Here is a 16054-nt window from a genome sequence, read left to right on the forward strand (position 1 = left end):
AGCAATAGGAACTACATGACTTTATGCAGATGTGTAGTCTTTTTTTAAATAGAAAGCATTACAAACTAATGGTCTGAAGAATATAATACAGCATTATAGTAATTTTTGCCATTCATACATTAATTTTCCTTAGTCCATCAGCTTAGTCGGCTTAGTCCATTATTTATCAGGGGTAGCCACAGTGGAATGAACCGCCAACTATTCCGGTTTATGTTTTACACAGCGGATGACATTCACACACATACTCATACACCATGGCTAATTTAGTTCATTCAATTTACTTCTACTGCATGGCTGTTTCTCAATATGCCTTCTTGTCTGTACTTGCGCTCTTGTGTCCTCGTGAAACGTCATCAACTGTCGCTGAAGTACTGTTCCAATTCAAAGTAAACATCTTGTCAAGTACAGATAAAATTCCCGGATGTTTGCTTGCTCCGCCCCTTTTGCCAAGGATGCTTTGAGAGGTGACTTGCTTGAACTTACAAATCACAGGTATCCCAGAATGCATTGCAGTGTAACCAGCGAAAGCTAATGGCGGAGGAGAAAACCTGCACGGTTTTAAAAATACTCCTCTGTTGTGTTACAAATTAAAGTTTTAAGAGTTTTTCAGATGAGAATGTAGCTGTTTTAAACTCGAATCAGCAGTTTATTTATAAAGATAGGGCATCTTTGGCGATGTGCCTCAGCTTATGCAGACTCTGACCCCCAGCCTGTCAGCAGGAGCTCCGTCATCATCTCCCCGCCAAGAGCAGCTTAACATCAGCCAGTCCATTACTGATGTACCGCTGGATTGCATATGTCCACTGTAGTTTATACATGATATTAAACACATTTTGTACAGATCTAACAAACTGTTTTTGGTCTTGTAAACCTATTTAATTCATCCTAATACATTATTTTATGTAACCACGTACACACATTTTGCATATTTGACTGATTGCTTGCCTTTATTACTTATATTGAATAAACCTATTGTATGTTATACTTTTATAACGGTCATTATTGACTATTAAAACTGATATTTAGCAAAAGAGACAGAGTATGTTTCATATTTTTCAATGAAAATGTGGTTAAAAATATGCACACAGTGAAGATGAAGATCATATAAACATGTAGCTACATGATGCCTCAACATTTTTGGTGTCTGTTAAGTTGCTAATATGAAAATGAAAACAAGCAGTTCCTTATATCATGTATTTTTTTATTTTATTTTATTGTTGATGATGTAAAAACACTGTAGCCAGGGTGATGTGGATAACATTATACCATATACTGTTGTCTTTGAAGATCTACCTGACATTTCCTCAGATGTTTGTTTTCCATATCAAACTTGCGAAGTCTGAACTTACAAGGAAAGAATGCAAGACTGAACTATGTGTAGTTTAAGATAAAACCCCAATCAAGTAGCACGAATGTCAGCCGCCATGCATTTTCCTCCATGCACTAAAACTAATAATATTAGTTTAATAGTTTAATAATTTAGTTTTAACAATAAAACTAAAACTGCCTCTTGAGCATTTTTAAAATGCTCAGTTATCAGGGCTTAAAAACTCTGGGGTAGTGTGGATGGAAGGCGTAACCGTAGCAAAAGTTGTGCATTTTAAAACTAAAATGTATTCGTGTAAACGGGGCCTAAAGTACATGTTCATGTTACGCCCAATGGCAGAATCCAGATGGTAGGCTTGTGTCGGCTCAGACAAGTCTAGCATGCTGTAGCTGTCAGTCGTGAGCATTTAGTTAGCTAGCAAAGGGATCTGCCATATGATTCTGAAGCACAAAGACCCTCCGGATCTCCCACATCCAGCTGCCGTGGCTTCACACTGCTAATTAGATTAGTTGTGCAGACACTAATACAGCACCTCGGGCCAGAAAACTTGAACATGCTGTCTGTTCACGGCCAACAGACCTCTGACTTTCCAGGACAAGAGTCGGATTGTATGTCTGGGAGGGGAAGGCCTCTAGTAAACAACTAGTGACTGATTTTTGCATGGTCAGGCACTTTCTGAGTTAGCGATCAGTTTTGACCCTCAGCTGCAGGGCTGGAGACAGAAACAAGACATGAAGGCCATCTGGAGAGGGAACTGAATTTGCATGGGTGTAGAAGGACTCCCCGATCTGTCACTCCGCATTAGAGCAGCACATTTAGTTTTGAAGACCAGAGGAGGTTAATCAAAGAGATTTGTTAAAAGGTTTCATTTATGAGGGTTGTCGGTTCTGCTAGAACATGGATTGGTGTATTTGTTTACGTTGTCAGTTTTTTTTTTATCTTATATAAATAATAAATCAATAATATATTAAAAGTATGTATAATAAATAAATAAATAAATAAATAAATAAATAAATAAATATCAAATAAAATAAAAAAAGACTTTCCTGTGACACAAAATAGCCTGTAAATGACATCAAGCTTGGGGCGGTGAGATGGCACAGTGGGAAGCCTTACAGAAGTGAAGGTTGCTGGTTCGAGTCCCACCTGGGTCAGTTAGCATTTCTATGTAGAGTTTGCATGTTCTCCCCATGTTGGCTTCGGTTTGCTCTGGGTACTCTGGTTTCCCCCACAGTCCAAAGACATGTTGTACAGGTTAATTGGAAACGCTAAATTGTCCGCAGTGTATGTGTGAATGGAAGTGTATGGGTGTTTCCCAGTAATTGGTTGCAGCTGGAAAGGCATCCGCTGTATAAAACATATGCTGTATAAGTTGGCGGTTCATTCCTTTGTGGCGAACCCAGATTAATAGAGGGACTAAGTCGAAAATAAATTGAATAAATGATAAATAAGCCAGCATCATCGAATCATCTCTCATTAATCTTCCAAGAATTTATTAAGTGTAATGCTGTGTTCACACCAGACGTGGCACATGCAAATAAACTGTGTCATTCACCTGTAAAAAGAGGCGTGAACATTTTCAGTTTAGTCGCTTTATTAGTGCATCAAATTCACTTCACAATAGATGCAGATTTGTGTCATGGGCAGGGCTTCTGTTTGCACAGTGACTTTAGCTTTGATGCTAAATGGCTAACATGGATTTTGTTGAGATAGTAGCTGTGATTCATGTGCTTTATGAAAGCTAAAAACAGCGAAGATTCATTCGGAGGCTTCTCTGAGTCAAGCGCGTCAGACACGCAAAACGCTAAACTTGCGCTGCTTCATTCGAATCACATCTTTCGCACCACCTTATTCACGCGGAATCGCACCCCAGGATGTCTATTCGCATCTAAGCCTTGACTTAACATGAAAATTACTCGTGTTGACACTTCATCTGAAACTGGTATGGAAGCAGCATAATATTGAACCTCAAACTACAGATCTGTGCGGGACTAAATTTTGAATCCCGCTCCCGCCAGGTTTTAGCCCGAACCCGACTGCTCCCGCTTATATTGAGCATTTGTTGTCCCGCTGCCCGACCCGCCACGTTTTTTACCCGCCGTGCCCTATCCCGCTAAAGAGCAGGGGGAGAACAAAACCGAAAACCATCCAGCTTCACATAATCCAAACAGCATTTAACTCATAAACACACACACGCACACGCACACGCACACGCACACACACACACACAGCAACAAACAAGCTAAGTAGCATCACGCTGTCTCGTTCACACATATTCATATGTGTGCTCGCTCGCTCGGGAGTCGGGATCGATATTGCTAGATGGCCCGCTCCCGTCCAAAATTAAACCAGTTACCGACCGCTCCGGTGCTTTATTCAGAATTTTATTCCCGCACTGCAGAAATCTGGTCAGGTCTCGTGCGAATGCAAACCTCTACCACAAACAACATACTAGGAATAGTAATTTTCTGGTGACAGTAAAGTAAGTTTACTATTATTTACTAATAGTAATGTTAAAAAAATAGCATAAATAGTACTCTGGATTTTATAATTATTCCTCTTTTATCACAATTTTATCAATTTATTTTCAATCAATCAATCAATTGTTATGTAAAGAATTATTCCTGTTAAAGGAAATAATTAAATCAAGAGGAATAAGCCAGCTTTTTCAACTAAATGAATGAATGAATGAATGAATAACCGAACAACGAACGAACGAACGAAGTTCATGTTTTATAGGCACTGGAAGTATTAATTTGACTCATGTATGTCATGTTGATTCTGCTATCTGGAAGAGCAACGGCTCCTGGGGCGAAGGGACATGACGCAAAAAGCAGAAGCAGGGGATGCTGGGAGCTAGATGTCACAGCACAGACCGTGTTGTACCCAAACACACCAGCACACCCTCAGTGCTAATGCAGCCTGATGCTCGAACGCTAGGAAAAGGTTACACTCACAGTTTAAGACTCAACAGAACTGCACTGAGAATGCTTAGCCAGGCATGACTGCAGGATCAGACAGATGTACTGTCAGCATGCAGAAAGTGTCAACCACCACAGCATGAGACAGACGTACCATACGGAAAAAATCATTTTATGTGTGAAATGGATAAGCCTTCCACCCAGAGCCTAAAATTAAAGCCTAAAATTATATTTCTTGTGTGTGTGTGTGTGTAAATGTGTGCTGCAAAAAAAATTGCATTTAGAAGATATAAGCATTCAAAAGTTCAAAGTTTGTTACTTAAACTAATAAGAATCAACTTTTTAAAAACATCCTACATTCACACTGCAGGAAAATGTGGCCCGGATCAGATTTTTTTGCCCACACATGATCTGTTTTTGTCTTGACTATCCGAACAGCCCAAATAGCATGGAATCAGATCTTTTTGATTCAGATTTGTGCCTCTCACACCATATACGGTATGAGCACAATTGTCCTATTTTGACTGCTATGCCATCATAAATAATGAAAATAATCTATCGAATAAGGCTTTAAGACCAAACAGAATCATTTGCCCGCTGTTGCTTCGGTGGGACTATAATCTGATGTAAGAGAAGTCTTCTTTCACTATTGTATTGTTCTTAAACAAAGAAAACATTTTACAGGTAGCTAAATCTAAATCTTGGACCTTATTCCTGAAAAAAAAATAATTTTTTGATATCCAGGAATTTTCAAATATATATATAATATTTATAATATATAATAATATTTATTTTTTTTTAACCAAAGAGGCTAGAAAAAAATCTGAAGAATTATTTATTTATTTATTTTTATTATTATTATTATGTTTCAATTCTTTAATTTATTGAAATGGCTAAATGGTGACTGAGGATAGTTGAATGTACTGGCCAGTTTGTTTTTTTGTCTAATAAATGACAGTAGGCTGCAGTTTTTTGTTTTAACCTTAAAACTGACAGATTGCTTTTTTTCCCTTATGATATATGATGTAATAAATCTGTATTTTAAAAATTAGTCTTGTTTTAATTTTTTTAATTCCAATTTTTAGGAAAGATTTACTATTTAATAACACGTACTGTATGACAACTACCTGTAAGTCAATGGAAAAGCGGTTGTTCCCTGCGCCATCTGGTGGCTATTGCGTAAAGCAAGGAAATGTTTTTGTTTTTTTTTTGTTAAATGAAAAGGCGGCTTTTACAACCGCAGTATTGCTCGTGACTGCAGTTGATAAATTGCAGTATTGCGCGTGCAGTAATGCGCGTTCTTAGTAGCCATATCTGTATTTAGTAATAAATTAAACACAGATCTGACATTTTGCAATGCGACCGCAGTGTGAACGGATATGTAGGATTTTGTAAGATTTGAGATACCATAGATACTTTGATGTCTTTTACAATACAAGCATGGGCTGGAAACACAAAGACAATTGGCTCTACACCTCACCAGGTGGGAATGCGGGAAAGCTCACTCCTCTCCTTTCACCCTGAACCCCTCTTCCTGACCTTTTCTTTACCTTCTCCATCAGAGCAGATCACTCACATTTCACATAAAATGTCCAAGTTTTTAACAGGATGTATCATGTAGCTCTATATTCATATATGGTATCATTTTAAATGTCTAAGTGTGATTGGTAAAGTGGTCCTAATTTCACTATAATATTTTACAATTTATCTTGTATATGTTGATCTAGCTTTGATAAAATATTTATATATATATGTATATATATATATATATATATATATATATATATATATATATATATATACACACACACACATACATATATATATATATATATATATATATATATATATATATATATATATATATATATATATATACACACACATACATATATATATATATATATACACACACTCACACAAACACACAATTACTATGCTTACTATGTTCTGAAACATCCTAAAACATTAAGACTCCCGTTTTCTTCTATTTTTTACAGTTCTGTCCCACAATAATAATCCCGTAAAGGTATTTTCCCATATTTTTTAATCTTTCTCTAGAGGAGTGTAAATAAACACTAAAGAGCCAATCCTCCCTATACACAACCAATTCCGCCGAATCACCAGGAGCTGCCCCACACTCTTAAATGTGAGTCCGTTCTGTGCTTTCACTTTGTTTAGGCATGAAAACAATTTGAAATAAATATAAAAACGGTGGGATTGCCATTCCTTTTCATTACAGGTGCCGTCTCCCCTTCATATGCAATCCTAAAAACAGTCATATAGCGGTGCATGACTATCAGCTGACGCACTCCATAGTAATAAATAGACTCTGTTTCTCAAGCAGATTCTGTACACGCGATTTGAAGCGGAGCAAAAGTCTGGGTCTTGGGTGTGTGTTTGAACAGACATATACACATAATTGATAATAATAACATCTAAATATGTTGATCTCGGTGTTCTTTTTTACATTTTAACACAACTAATTTAGTCCTAAATGAGCATAACAAGTTAGGAAAGCAATCGAATGCTTTCATTATAACATTAGATCTGCATTTTTAAAGCGACATGTCTTTTTTTTAATGTAATCAAACGAAAAATCTAAATAATTAAGATTCATTCATTGCTCTGTAATCAGAATGTATAAGTTATACAGTCAAGAAAAGGTTTATGATAGTAGTCATATTACTGGCAATTTTATTGTTTATTTTCAACGGAACGGCTCCAAATGAACATATTTCACATAGCAATGTTGACAGCTATGCCCCAACACCCCACTAAAGTTAGATCCTGTAATGGATCCATAAGCACAAGACCAGTTCTGAATTAAAGAATGCTCTCAGATAAAGTGCAAAATGGAAATAAGGAAACATATGTACACACTTTAGCATTCAAGCTGGCTGAGTGTTTATTTAAAAGGAAGAGAAAGTGTGTTGCTCCTGAGAGATGTGCACATGTGTCGTCTGAAAGGACACAACAGATAACGCACAGACATAAGGCCACGACAGATGGAACAAGCACTGATGTGGCTGCTGAAGGAGTCCTGGGGTTTCACTGAGGAACATGAAAAATCCTTTTATATGACAGGAAACAGTTCCCTGCGTATCATAATGAGGCAAAGAGGGTGCATGGGAGAGAAGTGACAGCATGTGCCGCACCAGACAATCCACACCGAACTGCATGAAAGCATTCGGGTCACAGTGAGTGCAAAGTCCCCTCCAAGGTTTCTGTGAATGTGTGGGAACTCTGGGTGGATATGCGAAGGAAACTCAGTTGAACTGAAGAATACATTCAGTGGTTTAATTGACCTTTTGCAAATCCCTGCCCTCTTCTCTTTCAAGCTCCCAGTTTCAGCCTTGGCCCTCTCCTATGAATTTGTGCTTTCCCCAGGGAAATAGAGAATGATTTCTGGAAAAATGACGAACCTACTGATTTCAGACAGAAGCAGACATAAAGGTCTGAACAAAGAACATTTTCAGGATGTGACTGTAACTCGAAATAAGAAAATAAATAAATAAATAAATAAATAAATAAACTAAGATTGAAGCCACAGCCTACAAGTCATGTGATGGGAAGTTGGGATTATCATTCATTCATTTATTTCCTTTTCAGCTTATGTTATTTTTTACGTAGCGAATGCCCTTCCAGCCGCAACTCAAAACTGGGAAACACCCATACACTCTTGAATTAACAAACATACACCACGGCCAACTTAGCTTATTCAATTCACCCATACCACATGTCTTTGGACTGTGGTGGAAACCGGAGCACCTGAAGGAAACACACACAAACATGGGGAGAACATGCAAACTCCACACAGAAATGCCAACTGACCCAGCCAGGGATGAACCATTCAACCGAGTGTGCGGCCGTGATGCCAAGTTTAGATTATTTGAATATTATTAAAATGTTACAAATTGATTCACGAACGGCGAGGCAGTGGCGCAGTAGGTAGTGCTGTCGCCTCACAGCAAGAAGGTCATTGGGTCGCCGGTTCGAACCTCGGCTCAGTTGGCGTTTCTGTGTGGAGTTTGCATGTTCTCCCTGCCTTTGCATGGGTTTCCTCAGGGTGCTCCGGTTTCCCCCACAGTCCAAAGACATGCGGTACAGGTGAACTGGGTAGGCTAAATTGACCGTAGTGTATGAGTGTGAGTGTGAATGTGTTTGTGGATGTTTCCCAGAGATGGGTTGTGGCTGGAAGGGCATCCGCTGCGTAAAAACTTGCTGGATAAGTTGGCGGTTCATTCCGCTGTGGCGATCCCAAATTAATAAAGGGACTAAGCCGACAAGAAAATTAATGAATGATTCACGAACACATAATTCACAAACAAACAGTCTCTTCACAAACAAGACAATAATGCATCTATGAAATTATAAGAGACAGTAAAGATTGAGTCATTGTTTATCTGGGTCTTCAGGCTATGCGGTTTAAAGATTAAATATACTGCATTGATTTAGTTAGTTAAATGGTTCCCGACTATCTACATGCATATCTACATACAAAGGTAAGTGTGTGCCTTAGGTAAATAAAATACTAATCTCCAGAAATGGTTTTATATGCTAATGCAATGGTTTAAAAAATTTTTTCTAAGTTTTTTAGAGTACCACCTCAGTAAAGTACTGTCTTTCCAAGTACCACCATAATAAGCAGTACTTAAGTACAGTAGCGTAGTAGGCCCAATAAAGCAGCTACAGAACTGCAGCTAAAAAATGAGGCAGATTAATAAATATAAAAAATATTTATTATTGTCAGCCATTTTAAACATTATAAAAAGTTAGAACATTAACACTGTACTGTGTTATATGTAGAAAACAAACAAAAAAATAAAAAATAAAAATAAAACGTTTAAATTAAAATATGCTTTTAAAAGTTCAAAATGAAAGGTTACTGTTCAAAAAAAGTAAAAAAAAATAAATATTCTGTACATAAATGTAAAGTATTACTGTTGCCTGGACCCTGGAAATATAAGCTATATGTCATCATATTCACATATAAATCATTTTTGATAAATTTCGAAATATATGTAGCATGTACATATGACATCTTTGATTCATCCGCGTATCACTAGAAGGAAGCCCATGTACCACTAGTGGTACATGTACCACAGTTTGAGAACCACTGTGCTAATGTATTACTCCATACTCTAGGGATAATCATAGGGAGTCATAAGCTTCAGATTGACCATAGATGGAATGGTTGTGAATATTAATGAGCTTTACTCTGATGCAGCTCTCAGTGTTTTAACTAGTATCTAGTGTTCACTAGCATCTAGTGTTTTCAAAATAAAAAGTCCCACATGTATAGTAATTCAAAACAGCCTGAGGTATGCATGTTAAGGATCCTGCATTTACATGCGGAGCAAAAATCTGAGTAACCTAAAAATTTACCTATGAACCTTGCCTAACAAGCTACAAGTGTTTTCGATGTGCGATTTTATTGGGCTGGAATTACTGATTATTCAGAGAAACTGATTATGCTTCTTGGCTAATCACAAAAAAAAATCATAATTAAATAAATAAGATACAACACTAAAAAGCTACATAAGTAAAAGTACTTTTTTATTTATGCCACTTAATAGTACAATTAGAATCAAAGCGACCACAGTTATTTGTAATTTGTTACTTTACATCAGTGGTAGTACTATATAAATAGAGGTCCTTTGACTCCAAAATAAACCGTGATTGCATATATTTAGTGTGAAAGTGCTCCTTTTATTGTGGGTAAAATAATTAAAAACCAGAAATACATCTTTCTGATCCAAGGATGCTTTCACACCTAGACTTTTGTTTCGGAACCTGTCTCGTTTGCATAGTTAGCGCAGTTCGTTTGGCATATGTGAATCCAGCAATTGCGCTCAAATCTGCACCAAGACAATCGCTCTGAGATCGCTTGAATTGAAACAAACTCTGGAGCGGATCGATTGTAGTGAGAAAGTAATACGATCCGAGCCCGGTTAAATCAGTGTTTTATGGATATGTAACAGGCATACGGCTATATGAAGAGAGAATTATGAGTAGGGCGGGAGTTCATTCTAGACATCCTAAGTCTCCCGGAAGTTTCGGGAGACTCCCGCAAATGCACAGAGACTCACGGATGCCTGCAAATGAGTTATAATCTCCCAGAAATCTTGCATCTCTCTCCCACTCCTCAAATATGTCGTGCACCCTTGTCACCCCTCCCCACCGCATCCCTCATCGCTCCTCAGCACCTTGTCAAACACCACCAAACTACCAAATAACAGATCTTCTTATTATGTCTTGTGTGTTTACAATATGACTTGTAGGAATAGTTTTAGATTTTCAAACGCATAGATTCCATTATACTAATATGCGCTTGCCTCTTGAAATTCTTTTTTTTTTCTCCTTAATTATGGACAGTGATGAAGTATATGACTACCTGTAGTTAAAAATGTACACAATGGACTGAAGTACATGTAAAGAATGTTTGAATTATTGTATGTGAAAGTATTGTACCTCTGTTTTAGGGACCTCTGCGTATGTGAACTCCACCGTAGGCACTCCAAGCTGATTGGAGAAAAAGTTGGCATCTCCAGGAGTCTGCAGTGAGCTGACACTGGACACAGAGCAACCAGCTCCTCTGCTGCAGCTCATAGAATGTCTCTGAAAAATGAACACACATGCGCGATGATTGTTATTAATCAAGCTATGTAGCCATCCATAGTTGCCAAAAAATGTGGAGCTTTGAAAATTAACACCACATTTAATATCATGTTTAAGAATCTTCTTGAATTTAAGAAAAATCCCCATTTTGTGGCTAGCACAATTTACTTTAACTAGGGAAATCACTGTAGGTCTTTTGGCAATGTTTCCACTGAGTGGTACGGTATGGTACTGTACGGTTCGGCACGCTTTTATGGCCGTTTCCACTGTCAAAAGGAGTACCGAACTAAACTGTACAATATCGCTTTTTCGGCACCCTTTCGATAGGGTACCAAACATGAGAAAGGGTATCAAAAGGCGGAGCTAGACGCGCAACTGAACGATATTGGTTTGACAGAGATACGCCACGAGCTTATGCAACAAGCCAGAATGAAAACAAAAAACCTGCCATATTTAAAATACACACACAGCCGAGAGATTACAGCGGAATTATATATACATATAATAACGAGCCATAGCCGATCCGGGCTCAAACAAACCTTGTCGTCGTCTTGATGAACAGCCACAAAGCCATGGAGTAGAGCAGAATCTACCCTGTGCCTCATAGTTTTTTTACGAGCCAGTCTGAAGCGGGAGCGCTTTCGCTTTTTTGATTGCGCTCGCCGCGTGTCTGTATCAGAATAACAAACTTCTTGAGCTGACGATAATATTGTGCGCTTGATTATTGATGTGCTTTTAAAACCCGATCCTGTCTAACACTGACAAACGGGAGAATGAAGCGCGAAAAAAAGGAGAAGCTGAAAAAAGGAGAAGCCGAAAAAAAAGGAGCACATTATTTCTTTAGCAAACGTAAACAAACTGCCTTGTTTTAATTTTTATCATTACTTTCTGGACTAATATGAACTGGGAACAATGAAATTACTCTACATGTGCTGCTGAAGATTACAGACACAGATAAGAGGTTGTCACTGACTTTGGGCTATATTTTGTGTTGTTTTGAACGTAACCAAGGACGAGATGTCGGCTGTGTGTAGTTTTTCTATAGCTGGTAACATATCGGAGACTGTAAGGGTGTTCATATATGTTCATTTATTTATTTATTTAACATATTTACAGACGTTACAGTAGGATATTTCGCGCTGTCAATGATCTGCAGTTATGATCAAATCATGTTCATAGAAAAGTTATTAATAAACATTTATACACAAGTATTTATGTGTGTAAAGCATCTAGTTTTGCGAGACGTGCTTCTCATATTATAAGTAAGCGACTTGTACAGCTTTATTGTAGACAATTCCTGGAGCGAGAATGATCTAACTGAAACTTTCTGTCATACATCACGCCCACCAAAAGGGTACCCTTGGTAGTGGAAACGCAAGCCTGATAAAGGTGACCCGTACCGACCCGAACCGTATCGTACCAGTCAGTGGAAACGAGTTATTTGTTTTTTACATAATTGACCCATCATTATACCCCGCCCTCCTCAGTTACTGTTGTTATGCCTGCCAAGCTATCAGGCCTGGCACCTCTATTACAGTATGTTTTTACCAGTGTAGACATGCCTAAGGAGGTAATTACTCATTTTTGGTGAGCAGGTAAGATATCCGAGAGAGTAAGACAAAAAGGACTTCAGTATGCAATAGAGAAGTATATCCATGGCATAATATGCAACCAATTAGAAAATCATTTAATCAAAATTGAACCTAAAGCTTAAGTCACAGCGCAAGCAGCAGCCGCCTCATATACATAGACCATTCAACAACTTTGTTCGTACACAGCAGGGTAAATGAAATTTGAGAATAATCTAATTATTATATATTAAACCGTGATTTCTCTTTCTTCAGCCAAAAAGCTGGATACGAAAATGCTGTGCAATAAAATATAACATTACTAACCAACGAGACGACCAGGATGAACTGCGCTTCTACAGAATTAATTCAAAGAAAAAACAGTAAGGGGAAATTTATGGATTTGTGCCTAATGGTAGCATCATTGACCCCTAAAAAGCTACAGTACATATTGTAATGAGTAGGGGTTGACAAATGTCAGAGCTCCAATTAGTTAATGTTTACATCTATATTCGTCAGGCATTATAGCACATAATTGTCAGTGTTGATTAGTGTTGTTTATTTTGCATAGATATTTGCTGGTAGGGAAAATCTGTTCTTTCAACTCTATTTATACTTTGACTGCATTTTAATTTATACTTTAATTCCTCTTAACTACAAATCAGAAGAAAATAAAAACTTTATAAAAAGCATACAAACATTTTGACAAGTAAAGGTGTTGTAATCACCAGCAGTGTTACTCTTGCAGGCTGCAGGAGAACACTGACATTCAACTGCACTACAGATCCCATTATGTACTTCACTTACACACCTGGCCCAGATCACCCTTGATTTCAAACACAGAGCTGAAGCTAAATGACCAAAACAATATTTCAATTGTTTTACAAGGTGGTCAGCTGGCATGTTTTTCCATTCGCACACATTTTTATCATCACGTGATCTTATAACAAAATCACATGACCTTTTTTTAATGTTAGATTATTTTCAAATTTCCGTCACTCTGCTGTGTATGAACAAAGCTGCTGAATGGTCAATGTATATGAGGCGGCTGCTGCTTGTGCTGTGACTTAAGCTTGCAGGTAATTCATAGTCAGAAAAACGAGCAGCAAAAAAACAAACAATAAACAAAGCAAAGGCCAAAAATACAAAAGGCAAGAGCTAGGATGACACTTCAGTCATGCTCGCATATCACATGACTCACCAACAATGTGTGTGTGCGTGTGCTTAAGGTCCTGAGTAGTCCTGAACAGCTTCAGTTGTGTGTGTTTGCAATCAAGAGGGATACGTGACAGGTGTTTGAGTAAAGTGCATGATGGGATCTGTAGTGCAGTTGAATGCGAGTGTTCTCCAACAGCCTGCAACAGCAACACTGCTGGTGATCACAACATCTATAACTGTCAGAATGTTTGTGTGCTTTTTAATAAAGTTTCTACTTTAATTTGTAGTTGAGAGAAATTAAAGTATAAATTGAAATGCAAAGTCAAAGTTTAAATAGTACAGTTGAAAGAATAGATTTTCCTTAACAGCAAATATATATGCAAAAGAACCAACACATGCAATTATGTGCTATAATGCATTACTATTGACTAAATTTATGATAAATGTAGATGTACACATCACCTAATTGGAGCTCTGACATAAACATGAGTTTTAAATGACTGGAAAAAAAATCTGTGGGTGTAATAAAATTAAATGAAGAAAGAAAGGTTTAAAAAGACATGGAAAGCCAAAACAGCAGCTAAAACCTCTCAGCATTTAGAAAGCAACCCTGTCAGATGTCAGAGATGTCAGAGTAAATTAATACTATCTGCTTCAGTCCCGATACCTACATTAGTAGGAGGATGAAGATGAAACCACGGTGGACATTTCAGCATTACAACAAACACAGCCAAGGAAACTGAAAATAATAGAGAATAAAGCTGCTAGAATGGCATAGAGCAGGGGTGTTCAAGCTCTTTTCTGGAGGGCCAGTGTCCTGGAGAGTTTAGCACCAACCCTAATCAAACACACCTCCACCAGCTAACTATGATCTTACTAGATATACTAGAAACTTCCTGGTAGGTGTTGAAGCAAATTGGAGCTAAACTCAGCAGGACACAGGCCCTCCAGGACCGAGTTTGGACACCCCTGGCCTAGATATTCACCTGACCTAAATCTAATAGGTAATAAATAAAGTTTAGAGTTCATAGACAAGACCTAAAAAACCAATCAAGACTTTTAGACTTTGTTAAAGTCTAGAAAAAAATCTAATAAAATCACACCTGGATAAATCTGTTCGAAATAAAAGCACTCTCAGGAATGTCTACACCTAAGCCCACCTTTAACCAATAGTGTGTGTGGGTCTGAGTGTGCATGTGCAATTCTGCAGCCAGACACCATAGAGTTCAACATGTATTTGAAAGCTTCTTCAAACATTTTGGTCTGCTTATATAGGGCTTTAGCATGGGGTAAAAGCAAAGGTGGAGTTTGCCAGGTAAATTGTCGGGTAAAGTGCAATGCAGTTGTGCACAAACATAAAGGATTTGCACAAAAACTAACAAAAAAATAAAAAATAAAAGAGTAGGCAGTACTGGTCAGTCGAACATACCAGTGCTCTCTTGAGCATTTGGACTGAGGAGAAAGTTTGACAGCTGAAACAAGGCTATCCTCTGCTGAAACAAGGATGTTATGAAACACAGTTACCAAGTGTGGTGTGCTACAGAGTTAATGTACAAGTAGAGCAAAAGTTGAAAAAGTTATGGGCACAACTGAAAGCCATTACGAATCACAATGGTAAGAGTGGTGCTCACAGAAACAAAAAAAAAAAAAACAAAAAAAAAATCATGCTGTTTGATATTATAGAAGGTGTGCCGCGTCACCACCCCTCCATTAGGGAAGAGACACTTAAGACACAATGCCAACTAACATTACAGTCATAGAATAAATTAAGTAATGAACTAAAACACATTTGTGTGTGCTAAACATTATTTGATATTTATCATATGATGTGGTGCCTCACAGCAAGATGGTTGCTGGTTCGAACCTCGGTCAGTTGGCATTTCTGTGTGGAGTTTGCATGTTCTATATAGTTGAAGTCAGAATTATTAGACTCCCTTTGGTTTTTTTCTTCTTTTTTTAAATATTTGTTAAATTATGTTTAACAGGGCAAGGAAATTTTGACAGTATGTCTGATAAAATTTTTTCTTCAGGAGAAAGTCTTATTTGTTTTATTTCGGCTAGAATAAAAGCAGTTATTAATTTTTTAAACACCATTTTAAGGTCAAAACTATTCGTCCCTTTAAGCTATTTTTTTCAACTGTCAACACAACAAACCATCGTAATACAATAACTTGCCTGATTACCATAACCTGCCCAGTTAACCTAATTAACCTAGTTAAGCCTTTAAATGTCACTTTAAGCTGTATAGAAGTGTCTTGAAACATATCTAGTAAAATATTATTTACCGTCATTATGGCAAAGATAAAATAAATCAGTTATTAGAAATGAGTTATTAAAACTATTATGTTTAGAAATGTGTTGAAAAAATCTTCTCTCTGTTAAACAGCAATTGGGGAAAATATAAACAGGAGGTCTAATAATTCAGGGGGGCTAATAATTCTGACTTCAACTGTATATAT

At 37.4% G+C, this 16054-nt stretch overlaps 1 protein-coding gene and 1 long non-coding RNA gene across 8 annotated transcripts in view; one reads left to right on the forward strand and one right to left on the reverse strand.

Moving 5' to 3' along the window:
* Positions 1 to 16054, reverse strand: part of naaladl2 (N-acetylated alpha-linked acidic dipeptidase like 2) — a 629431-nt gene that overhangs the window by 123852 nt on the left and 489525 nt on the right. For all 7 annotated transcript variants that reach the window (XM_087273255.1, XM_087273256.1, XM_087273253.1 and 4 more), the window contains one exon: positions 10723 to 10869. In XM_087273255.1, the coding sequence (XP_087129381.1) occupies positions 10723 to 10869 (147 nt within the window). The remainder of the gene's footprint in view (positions 1 to 10722; positions 10870 to 16054) is intronic.
* Positions 1 to 16054, forward strand: part of LOC147841661 (uncharacterized) — a 173238-nt gene that overhangs the window by 58149 nt on the left and 99035 nt on the right. The gene's annotated exons all lie outside the window — the stretch shown is intronic.

The sequence above is a fragment of the Danio rerio genome, chromosome 11 (genome assembly GCF_052040795.2).
Source record: "Danio rerio strain M-AB ecotype USA chromosome 11, GRCz13ab, whole genome shotgun sequence".
Lineage (NCBI taxonomy): Eukaryota > Metazoa > Chordata > Actinopteri > Cypriniformes > Danionidae > Danio > Danio rerio.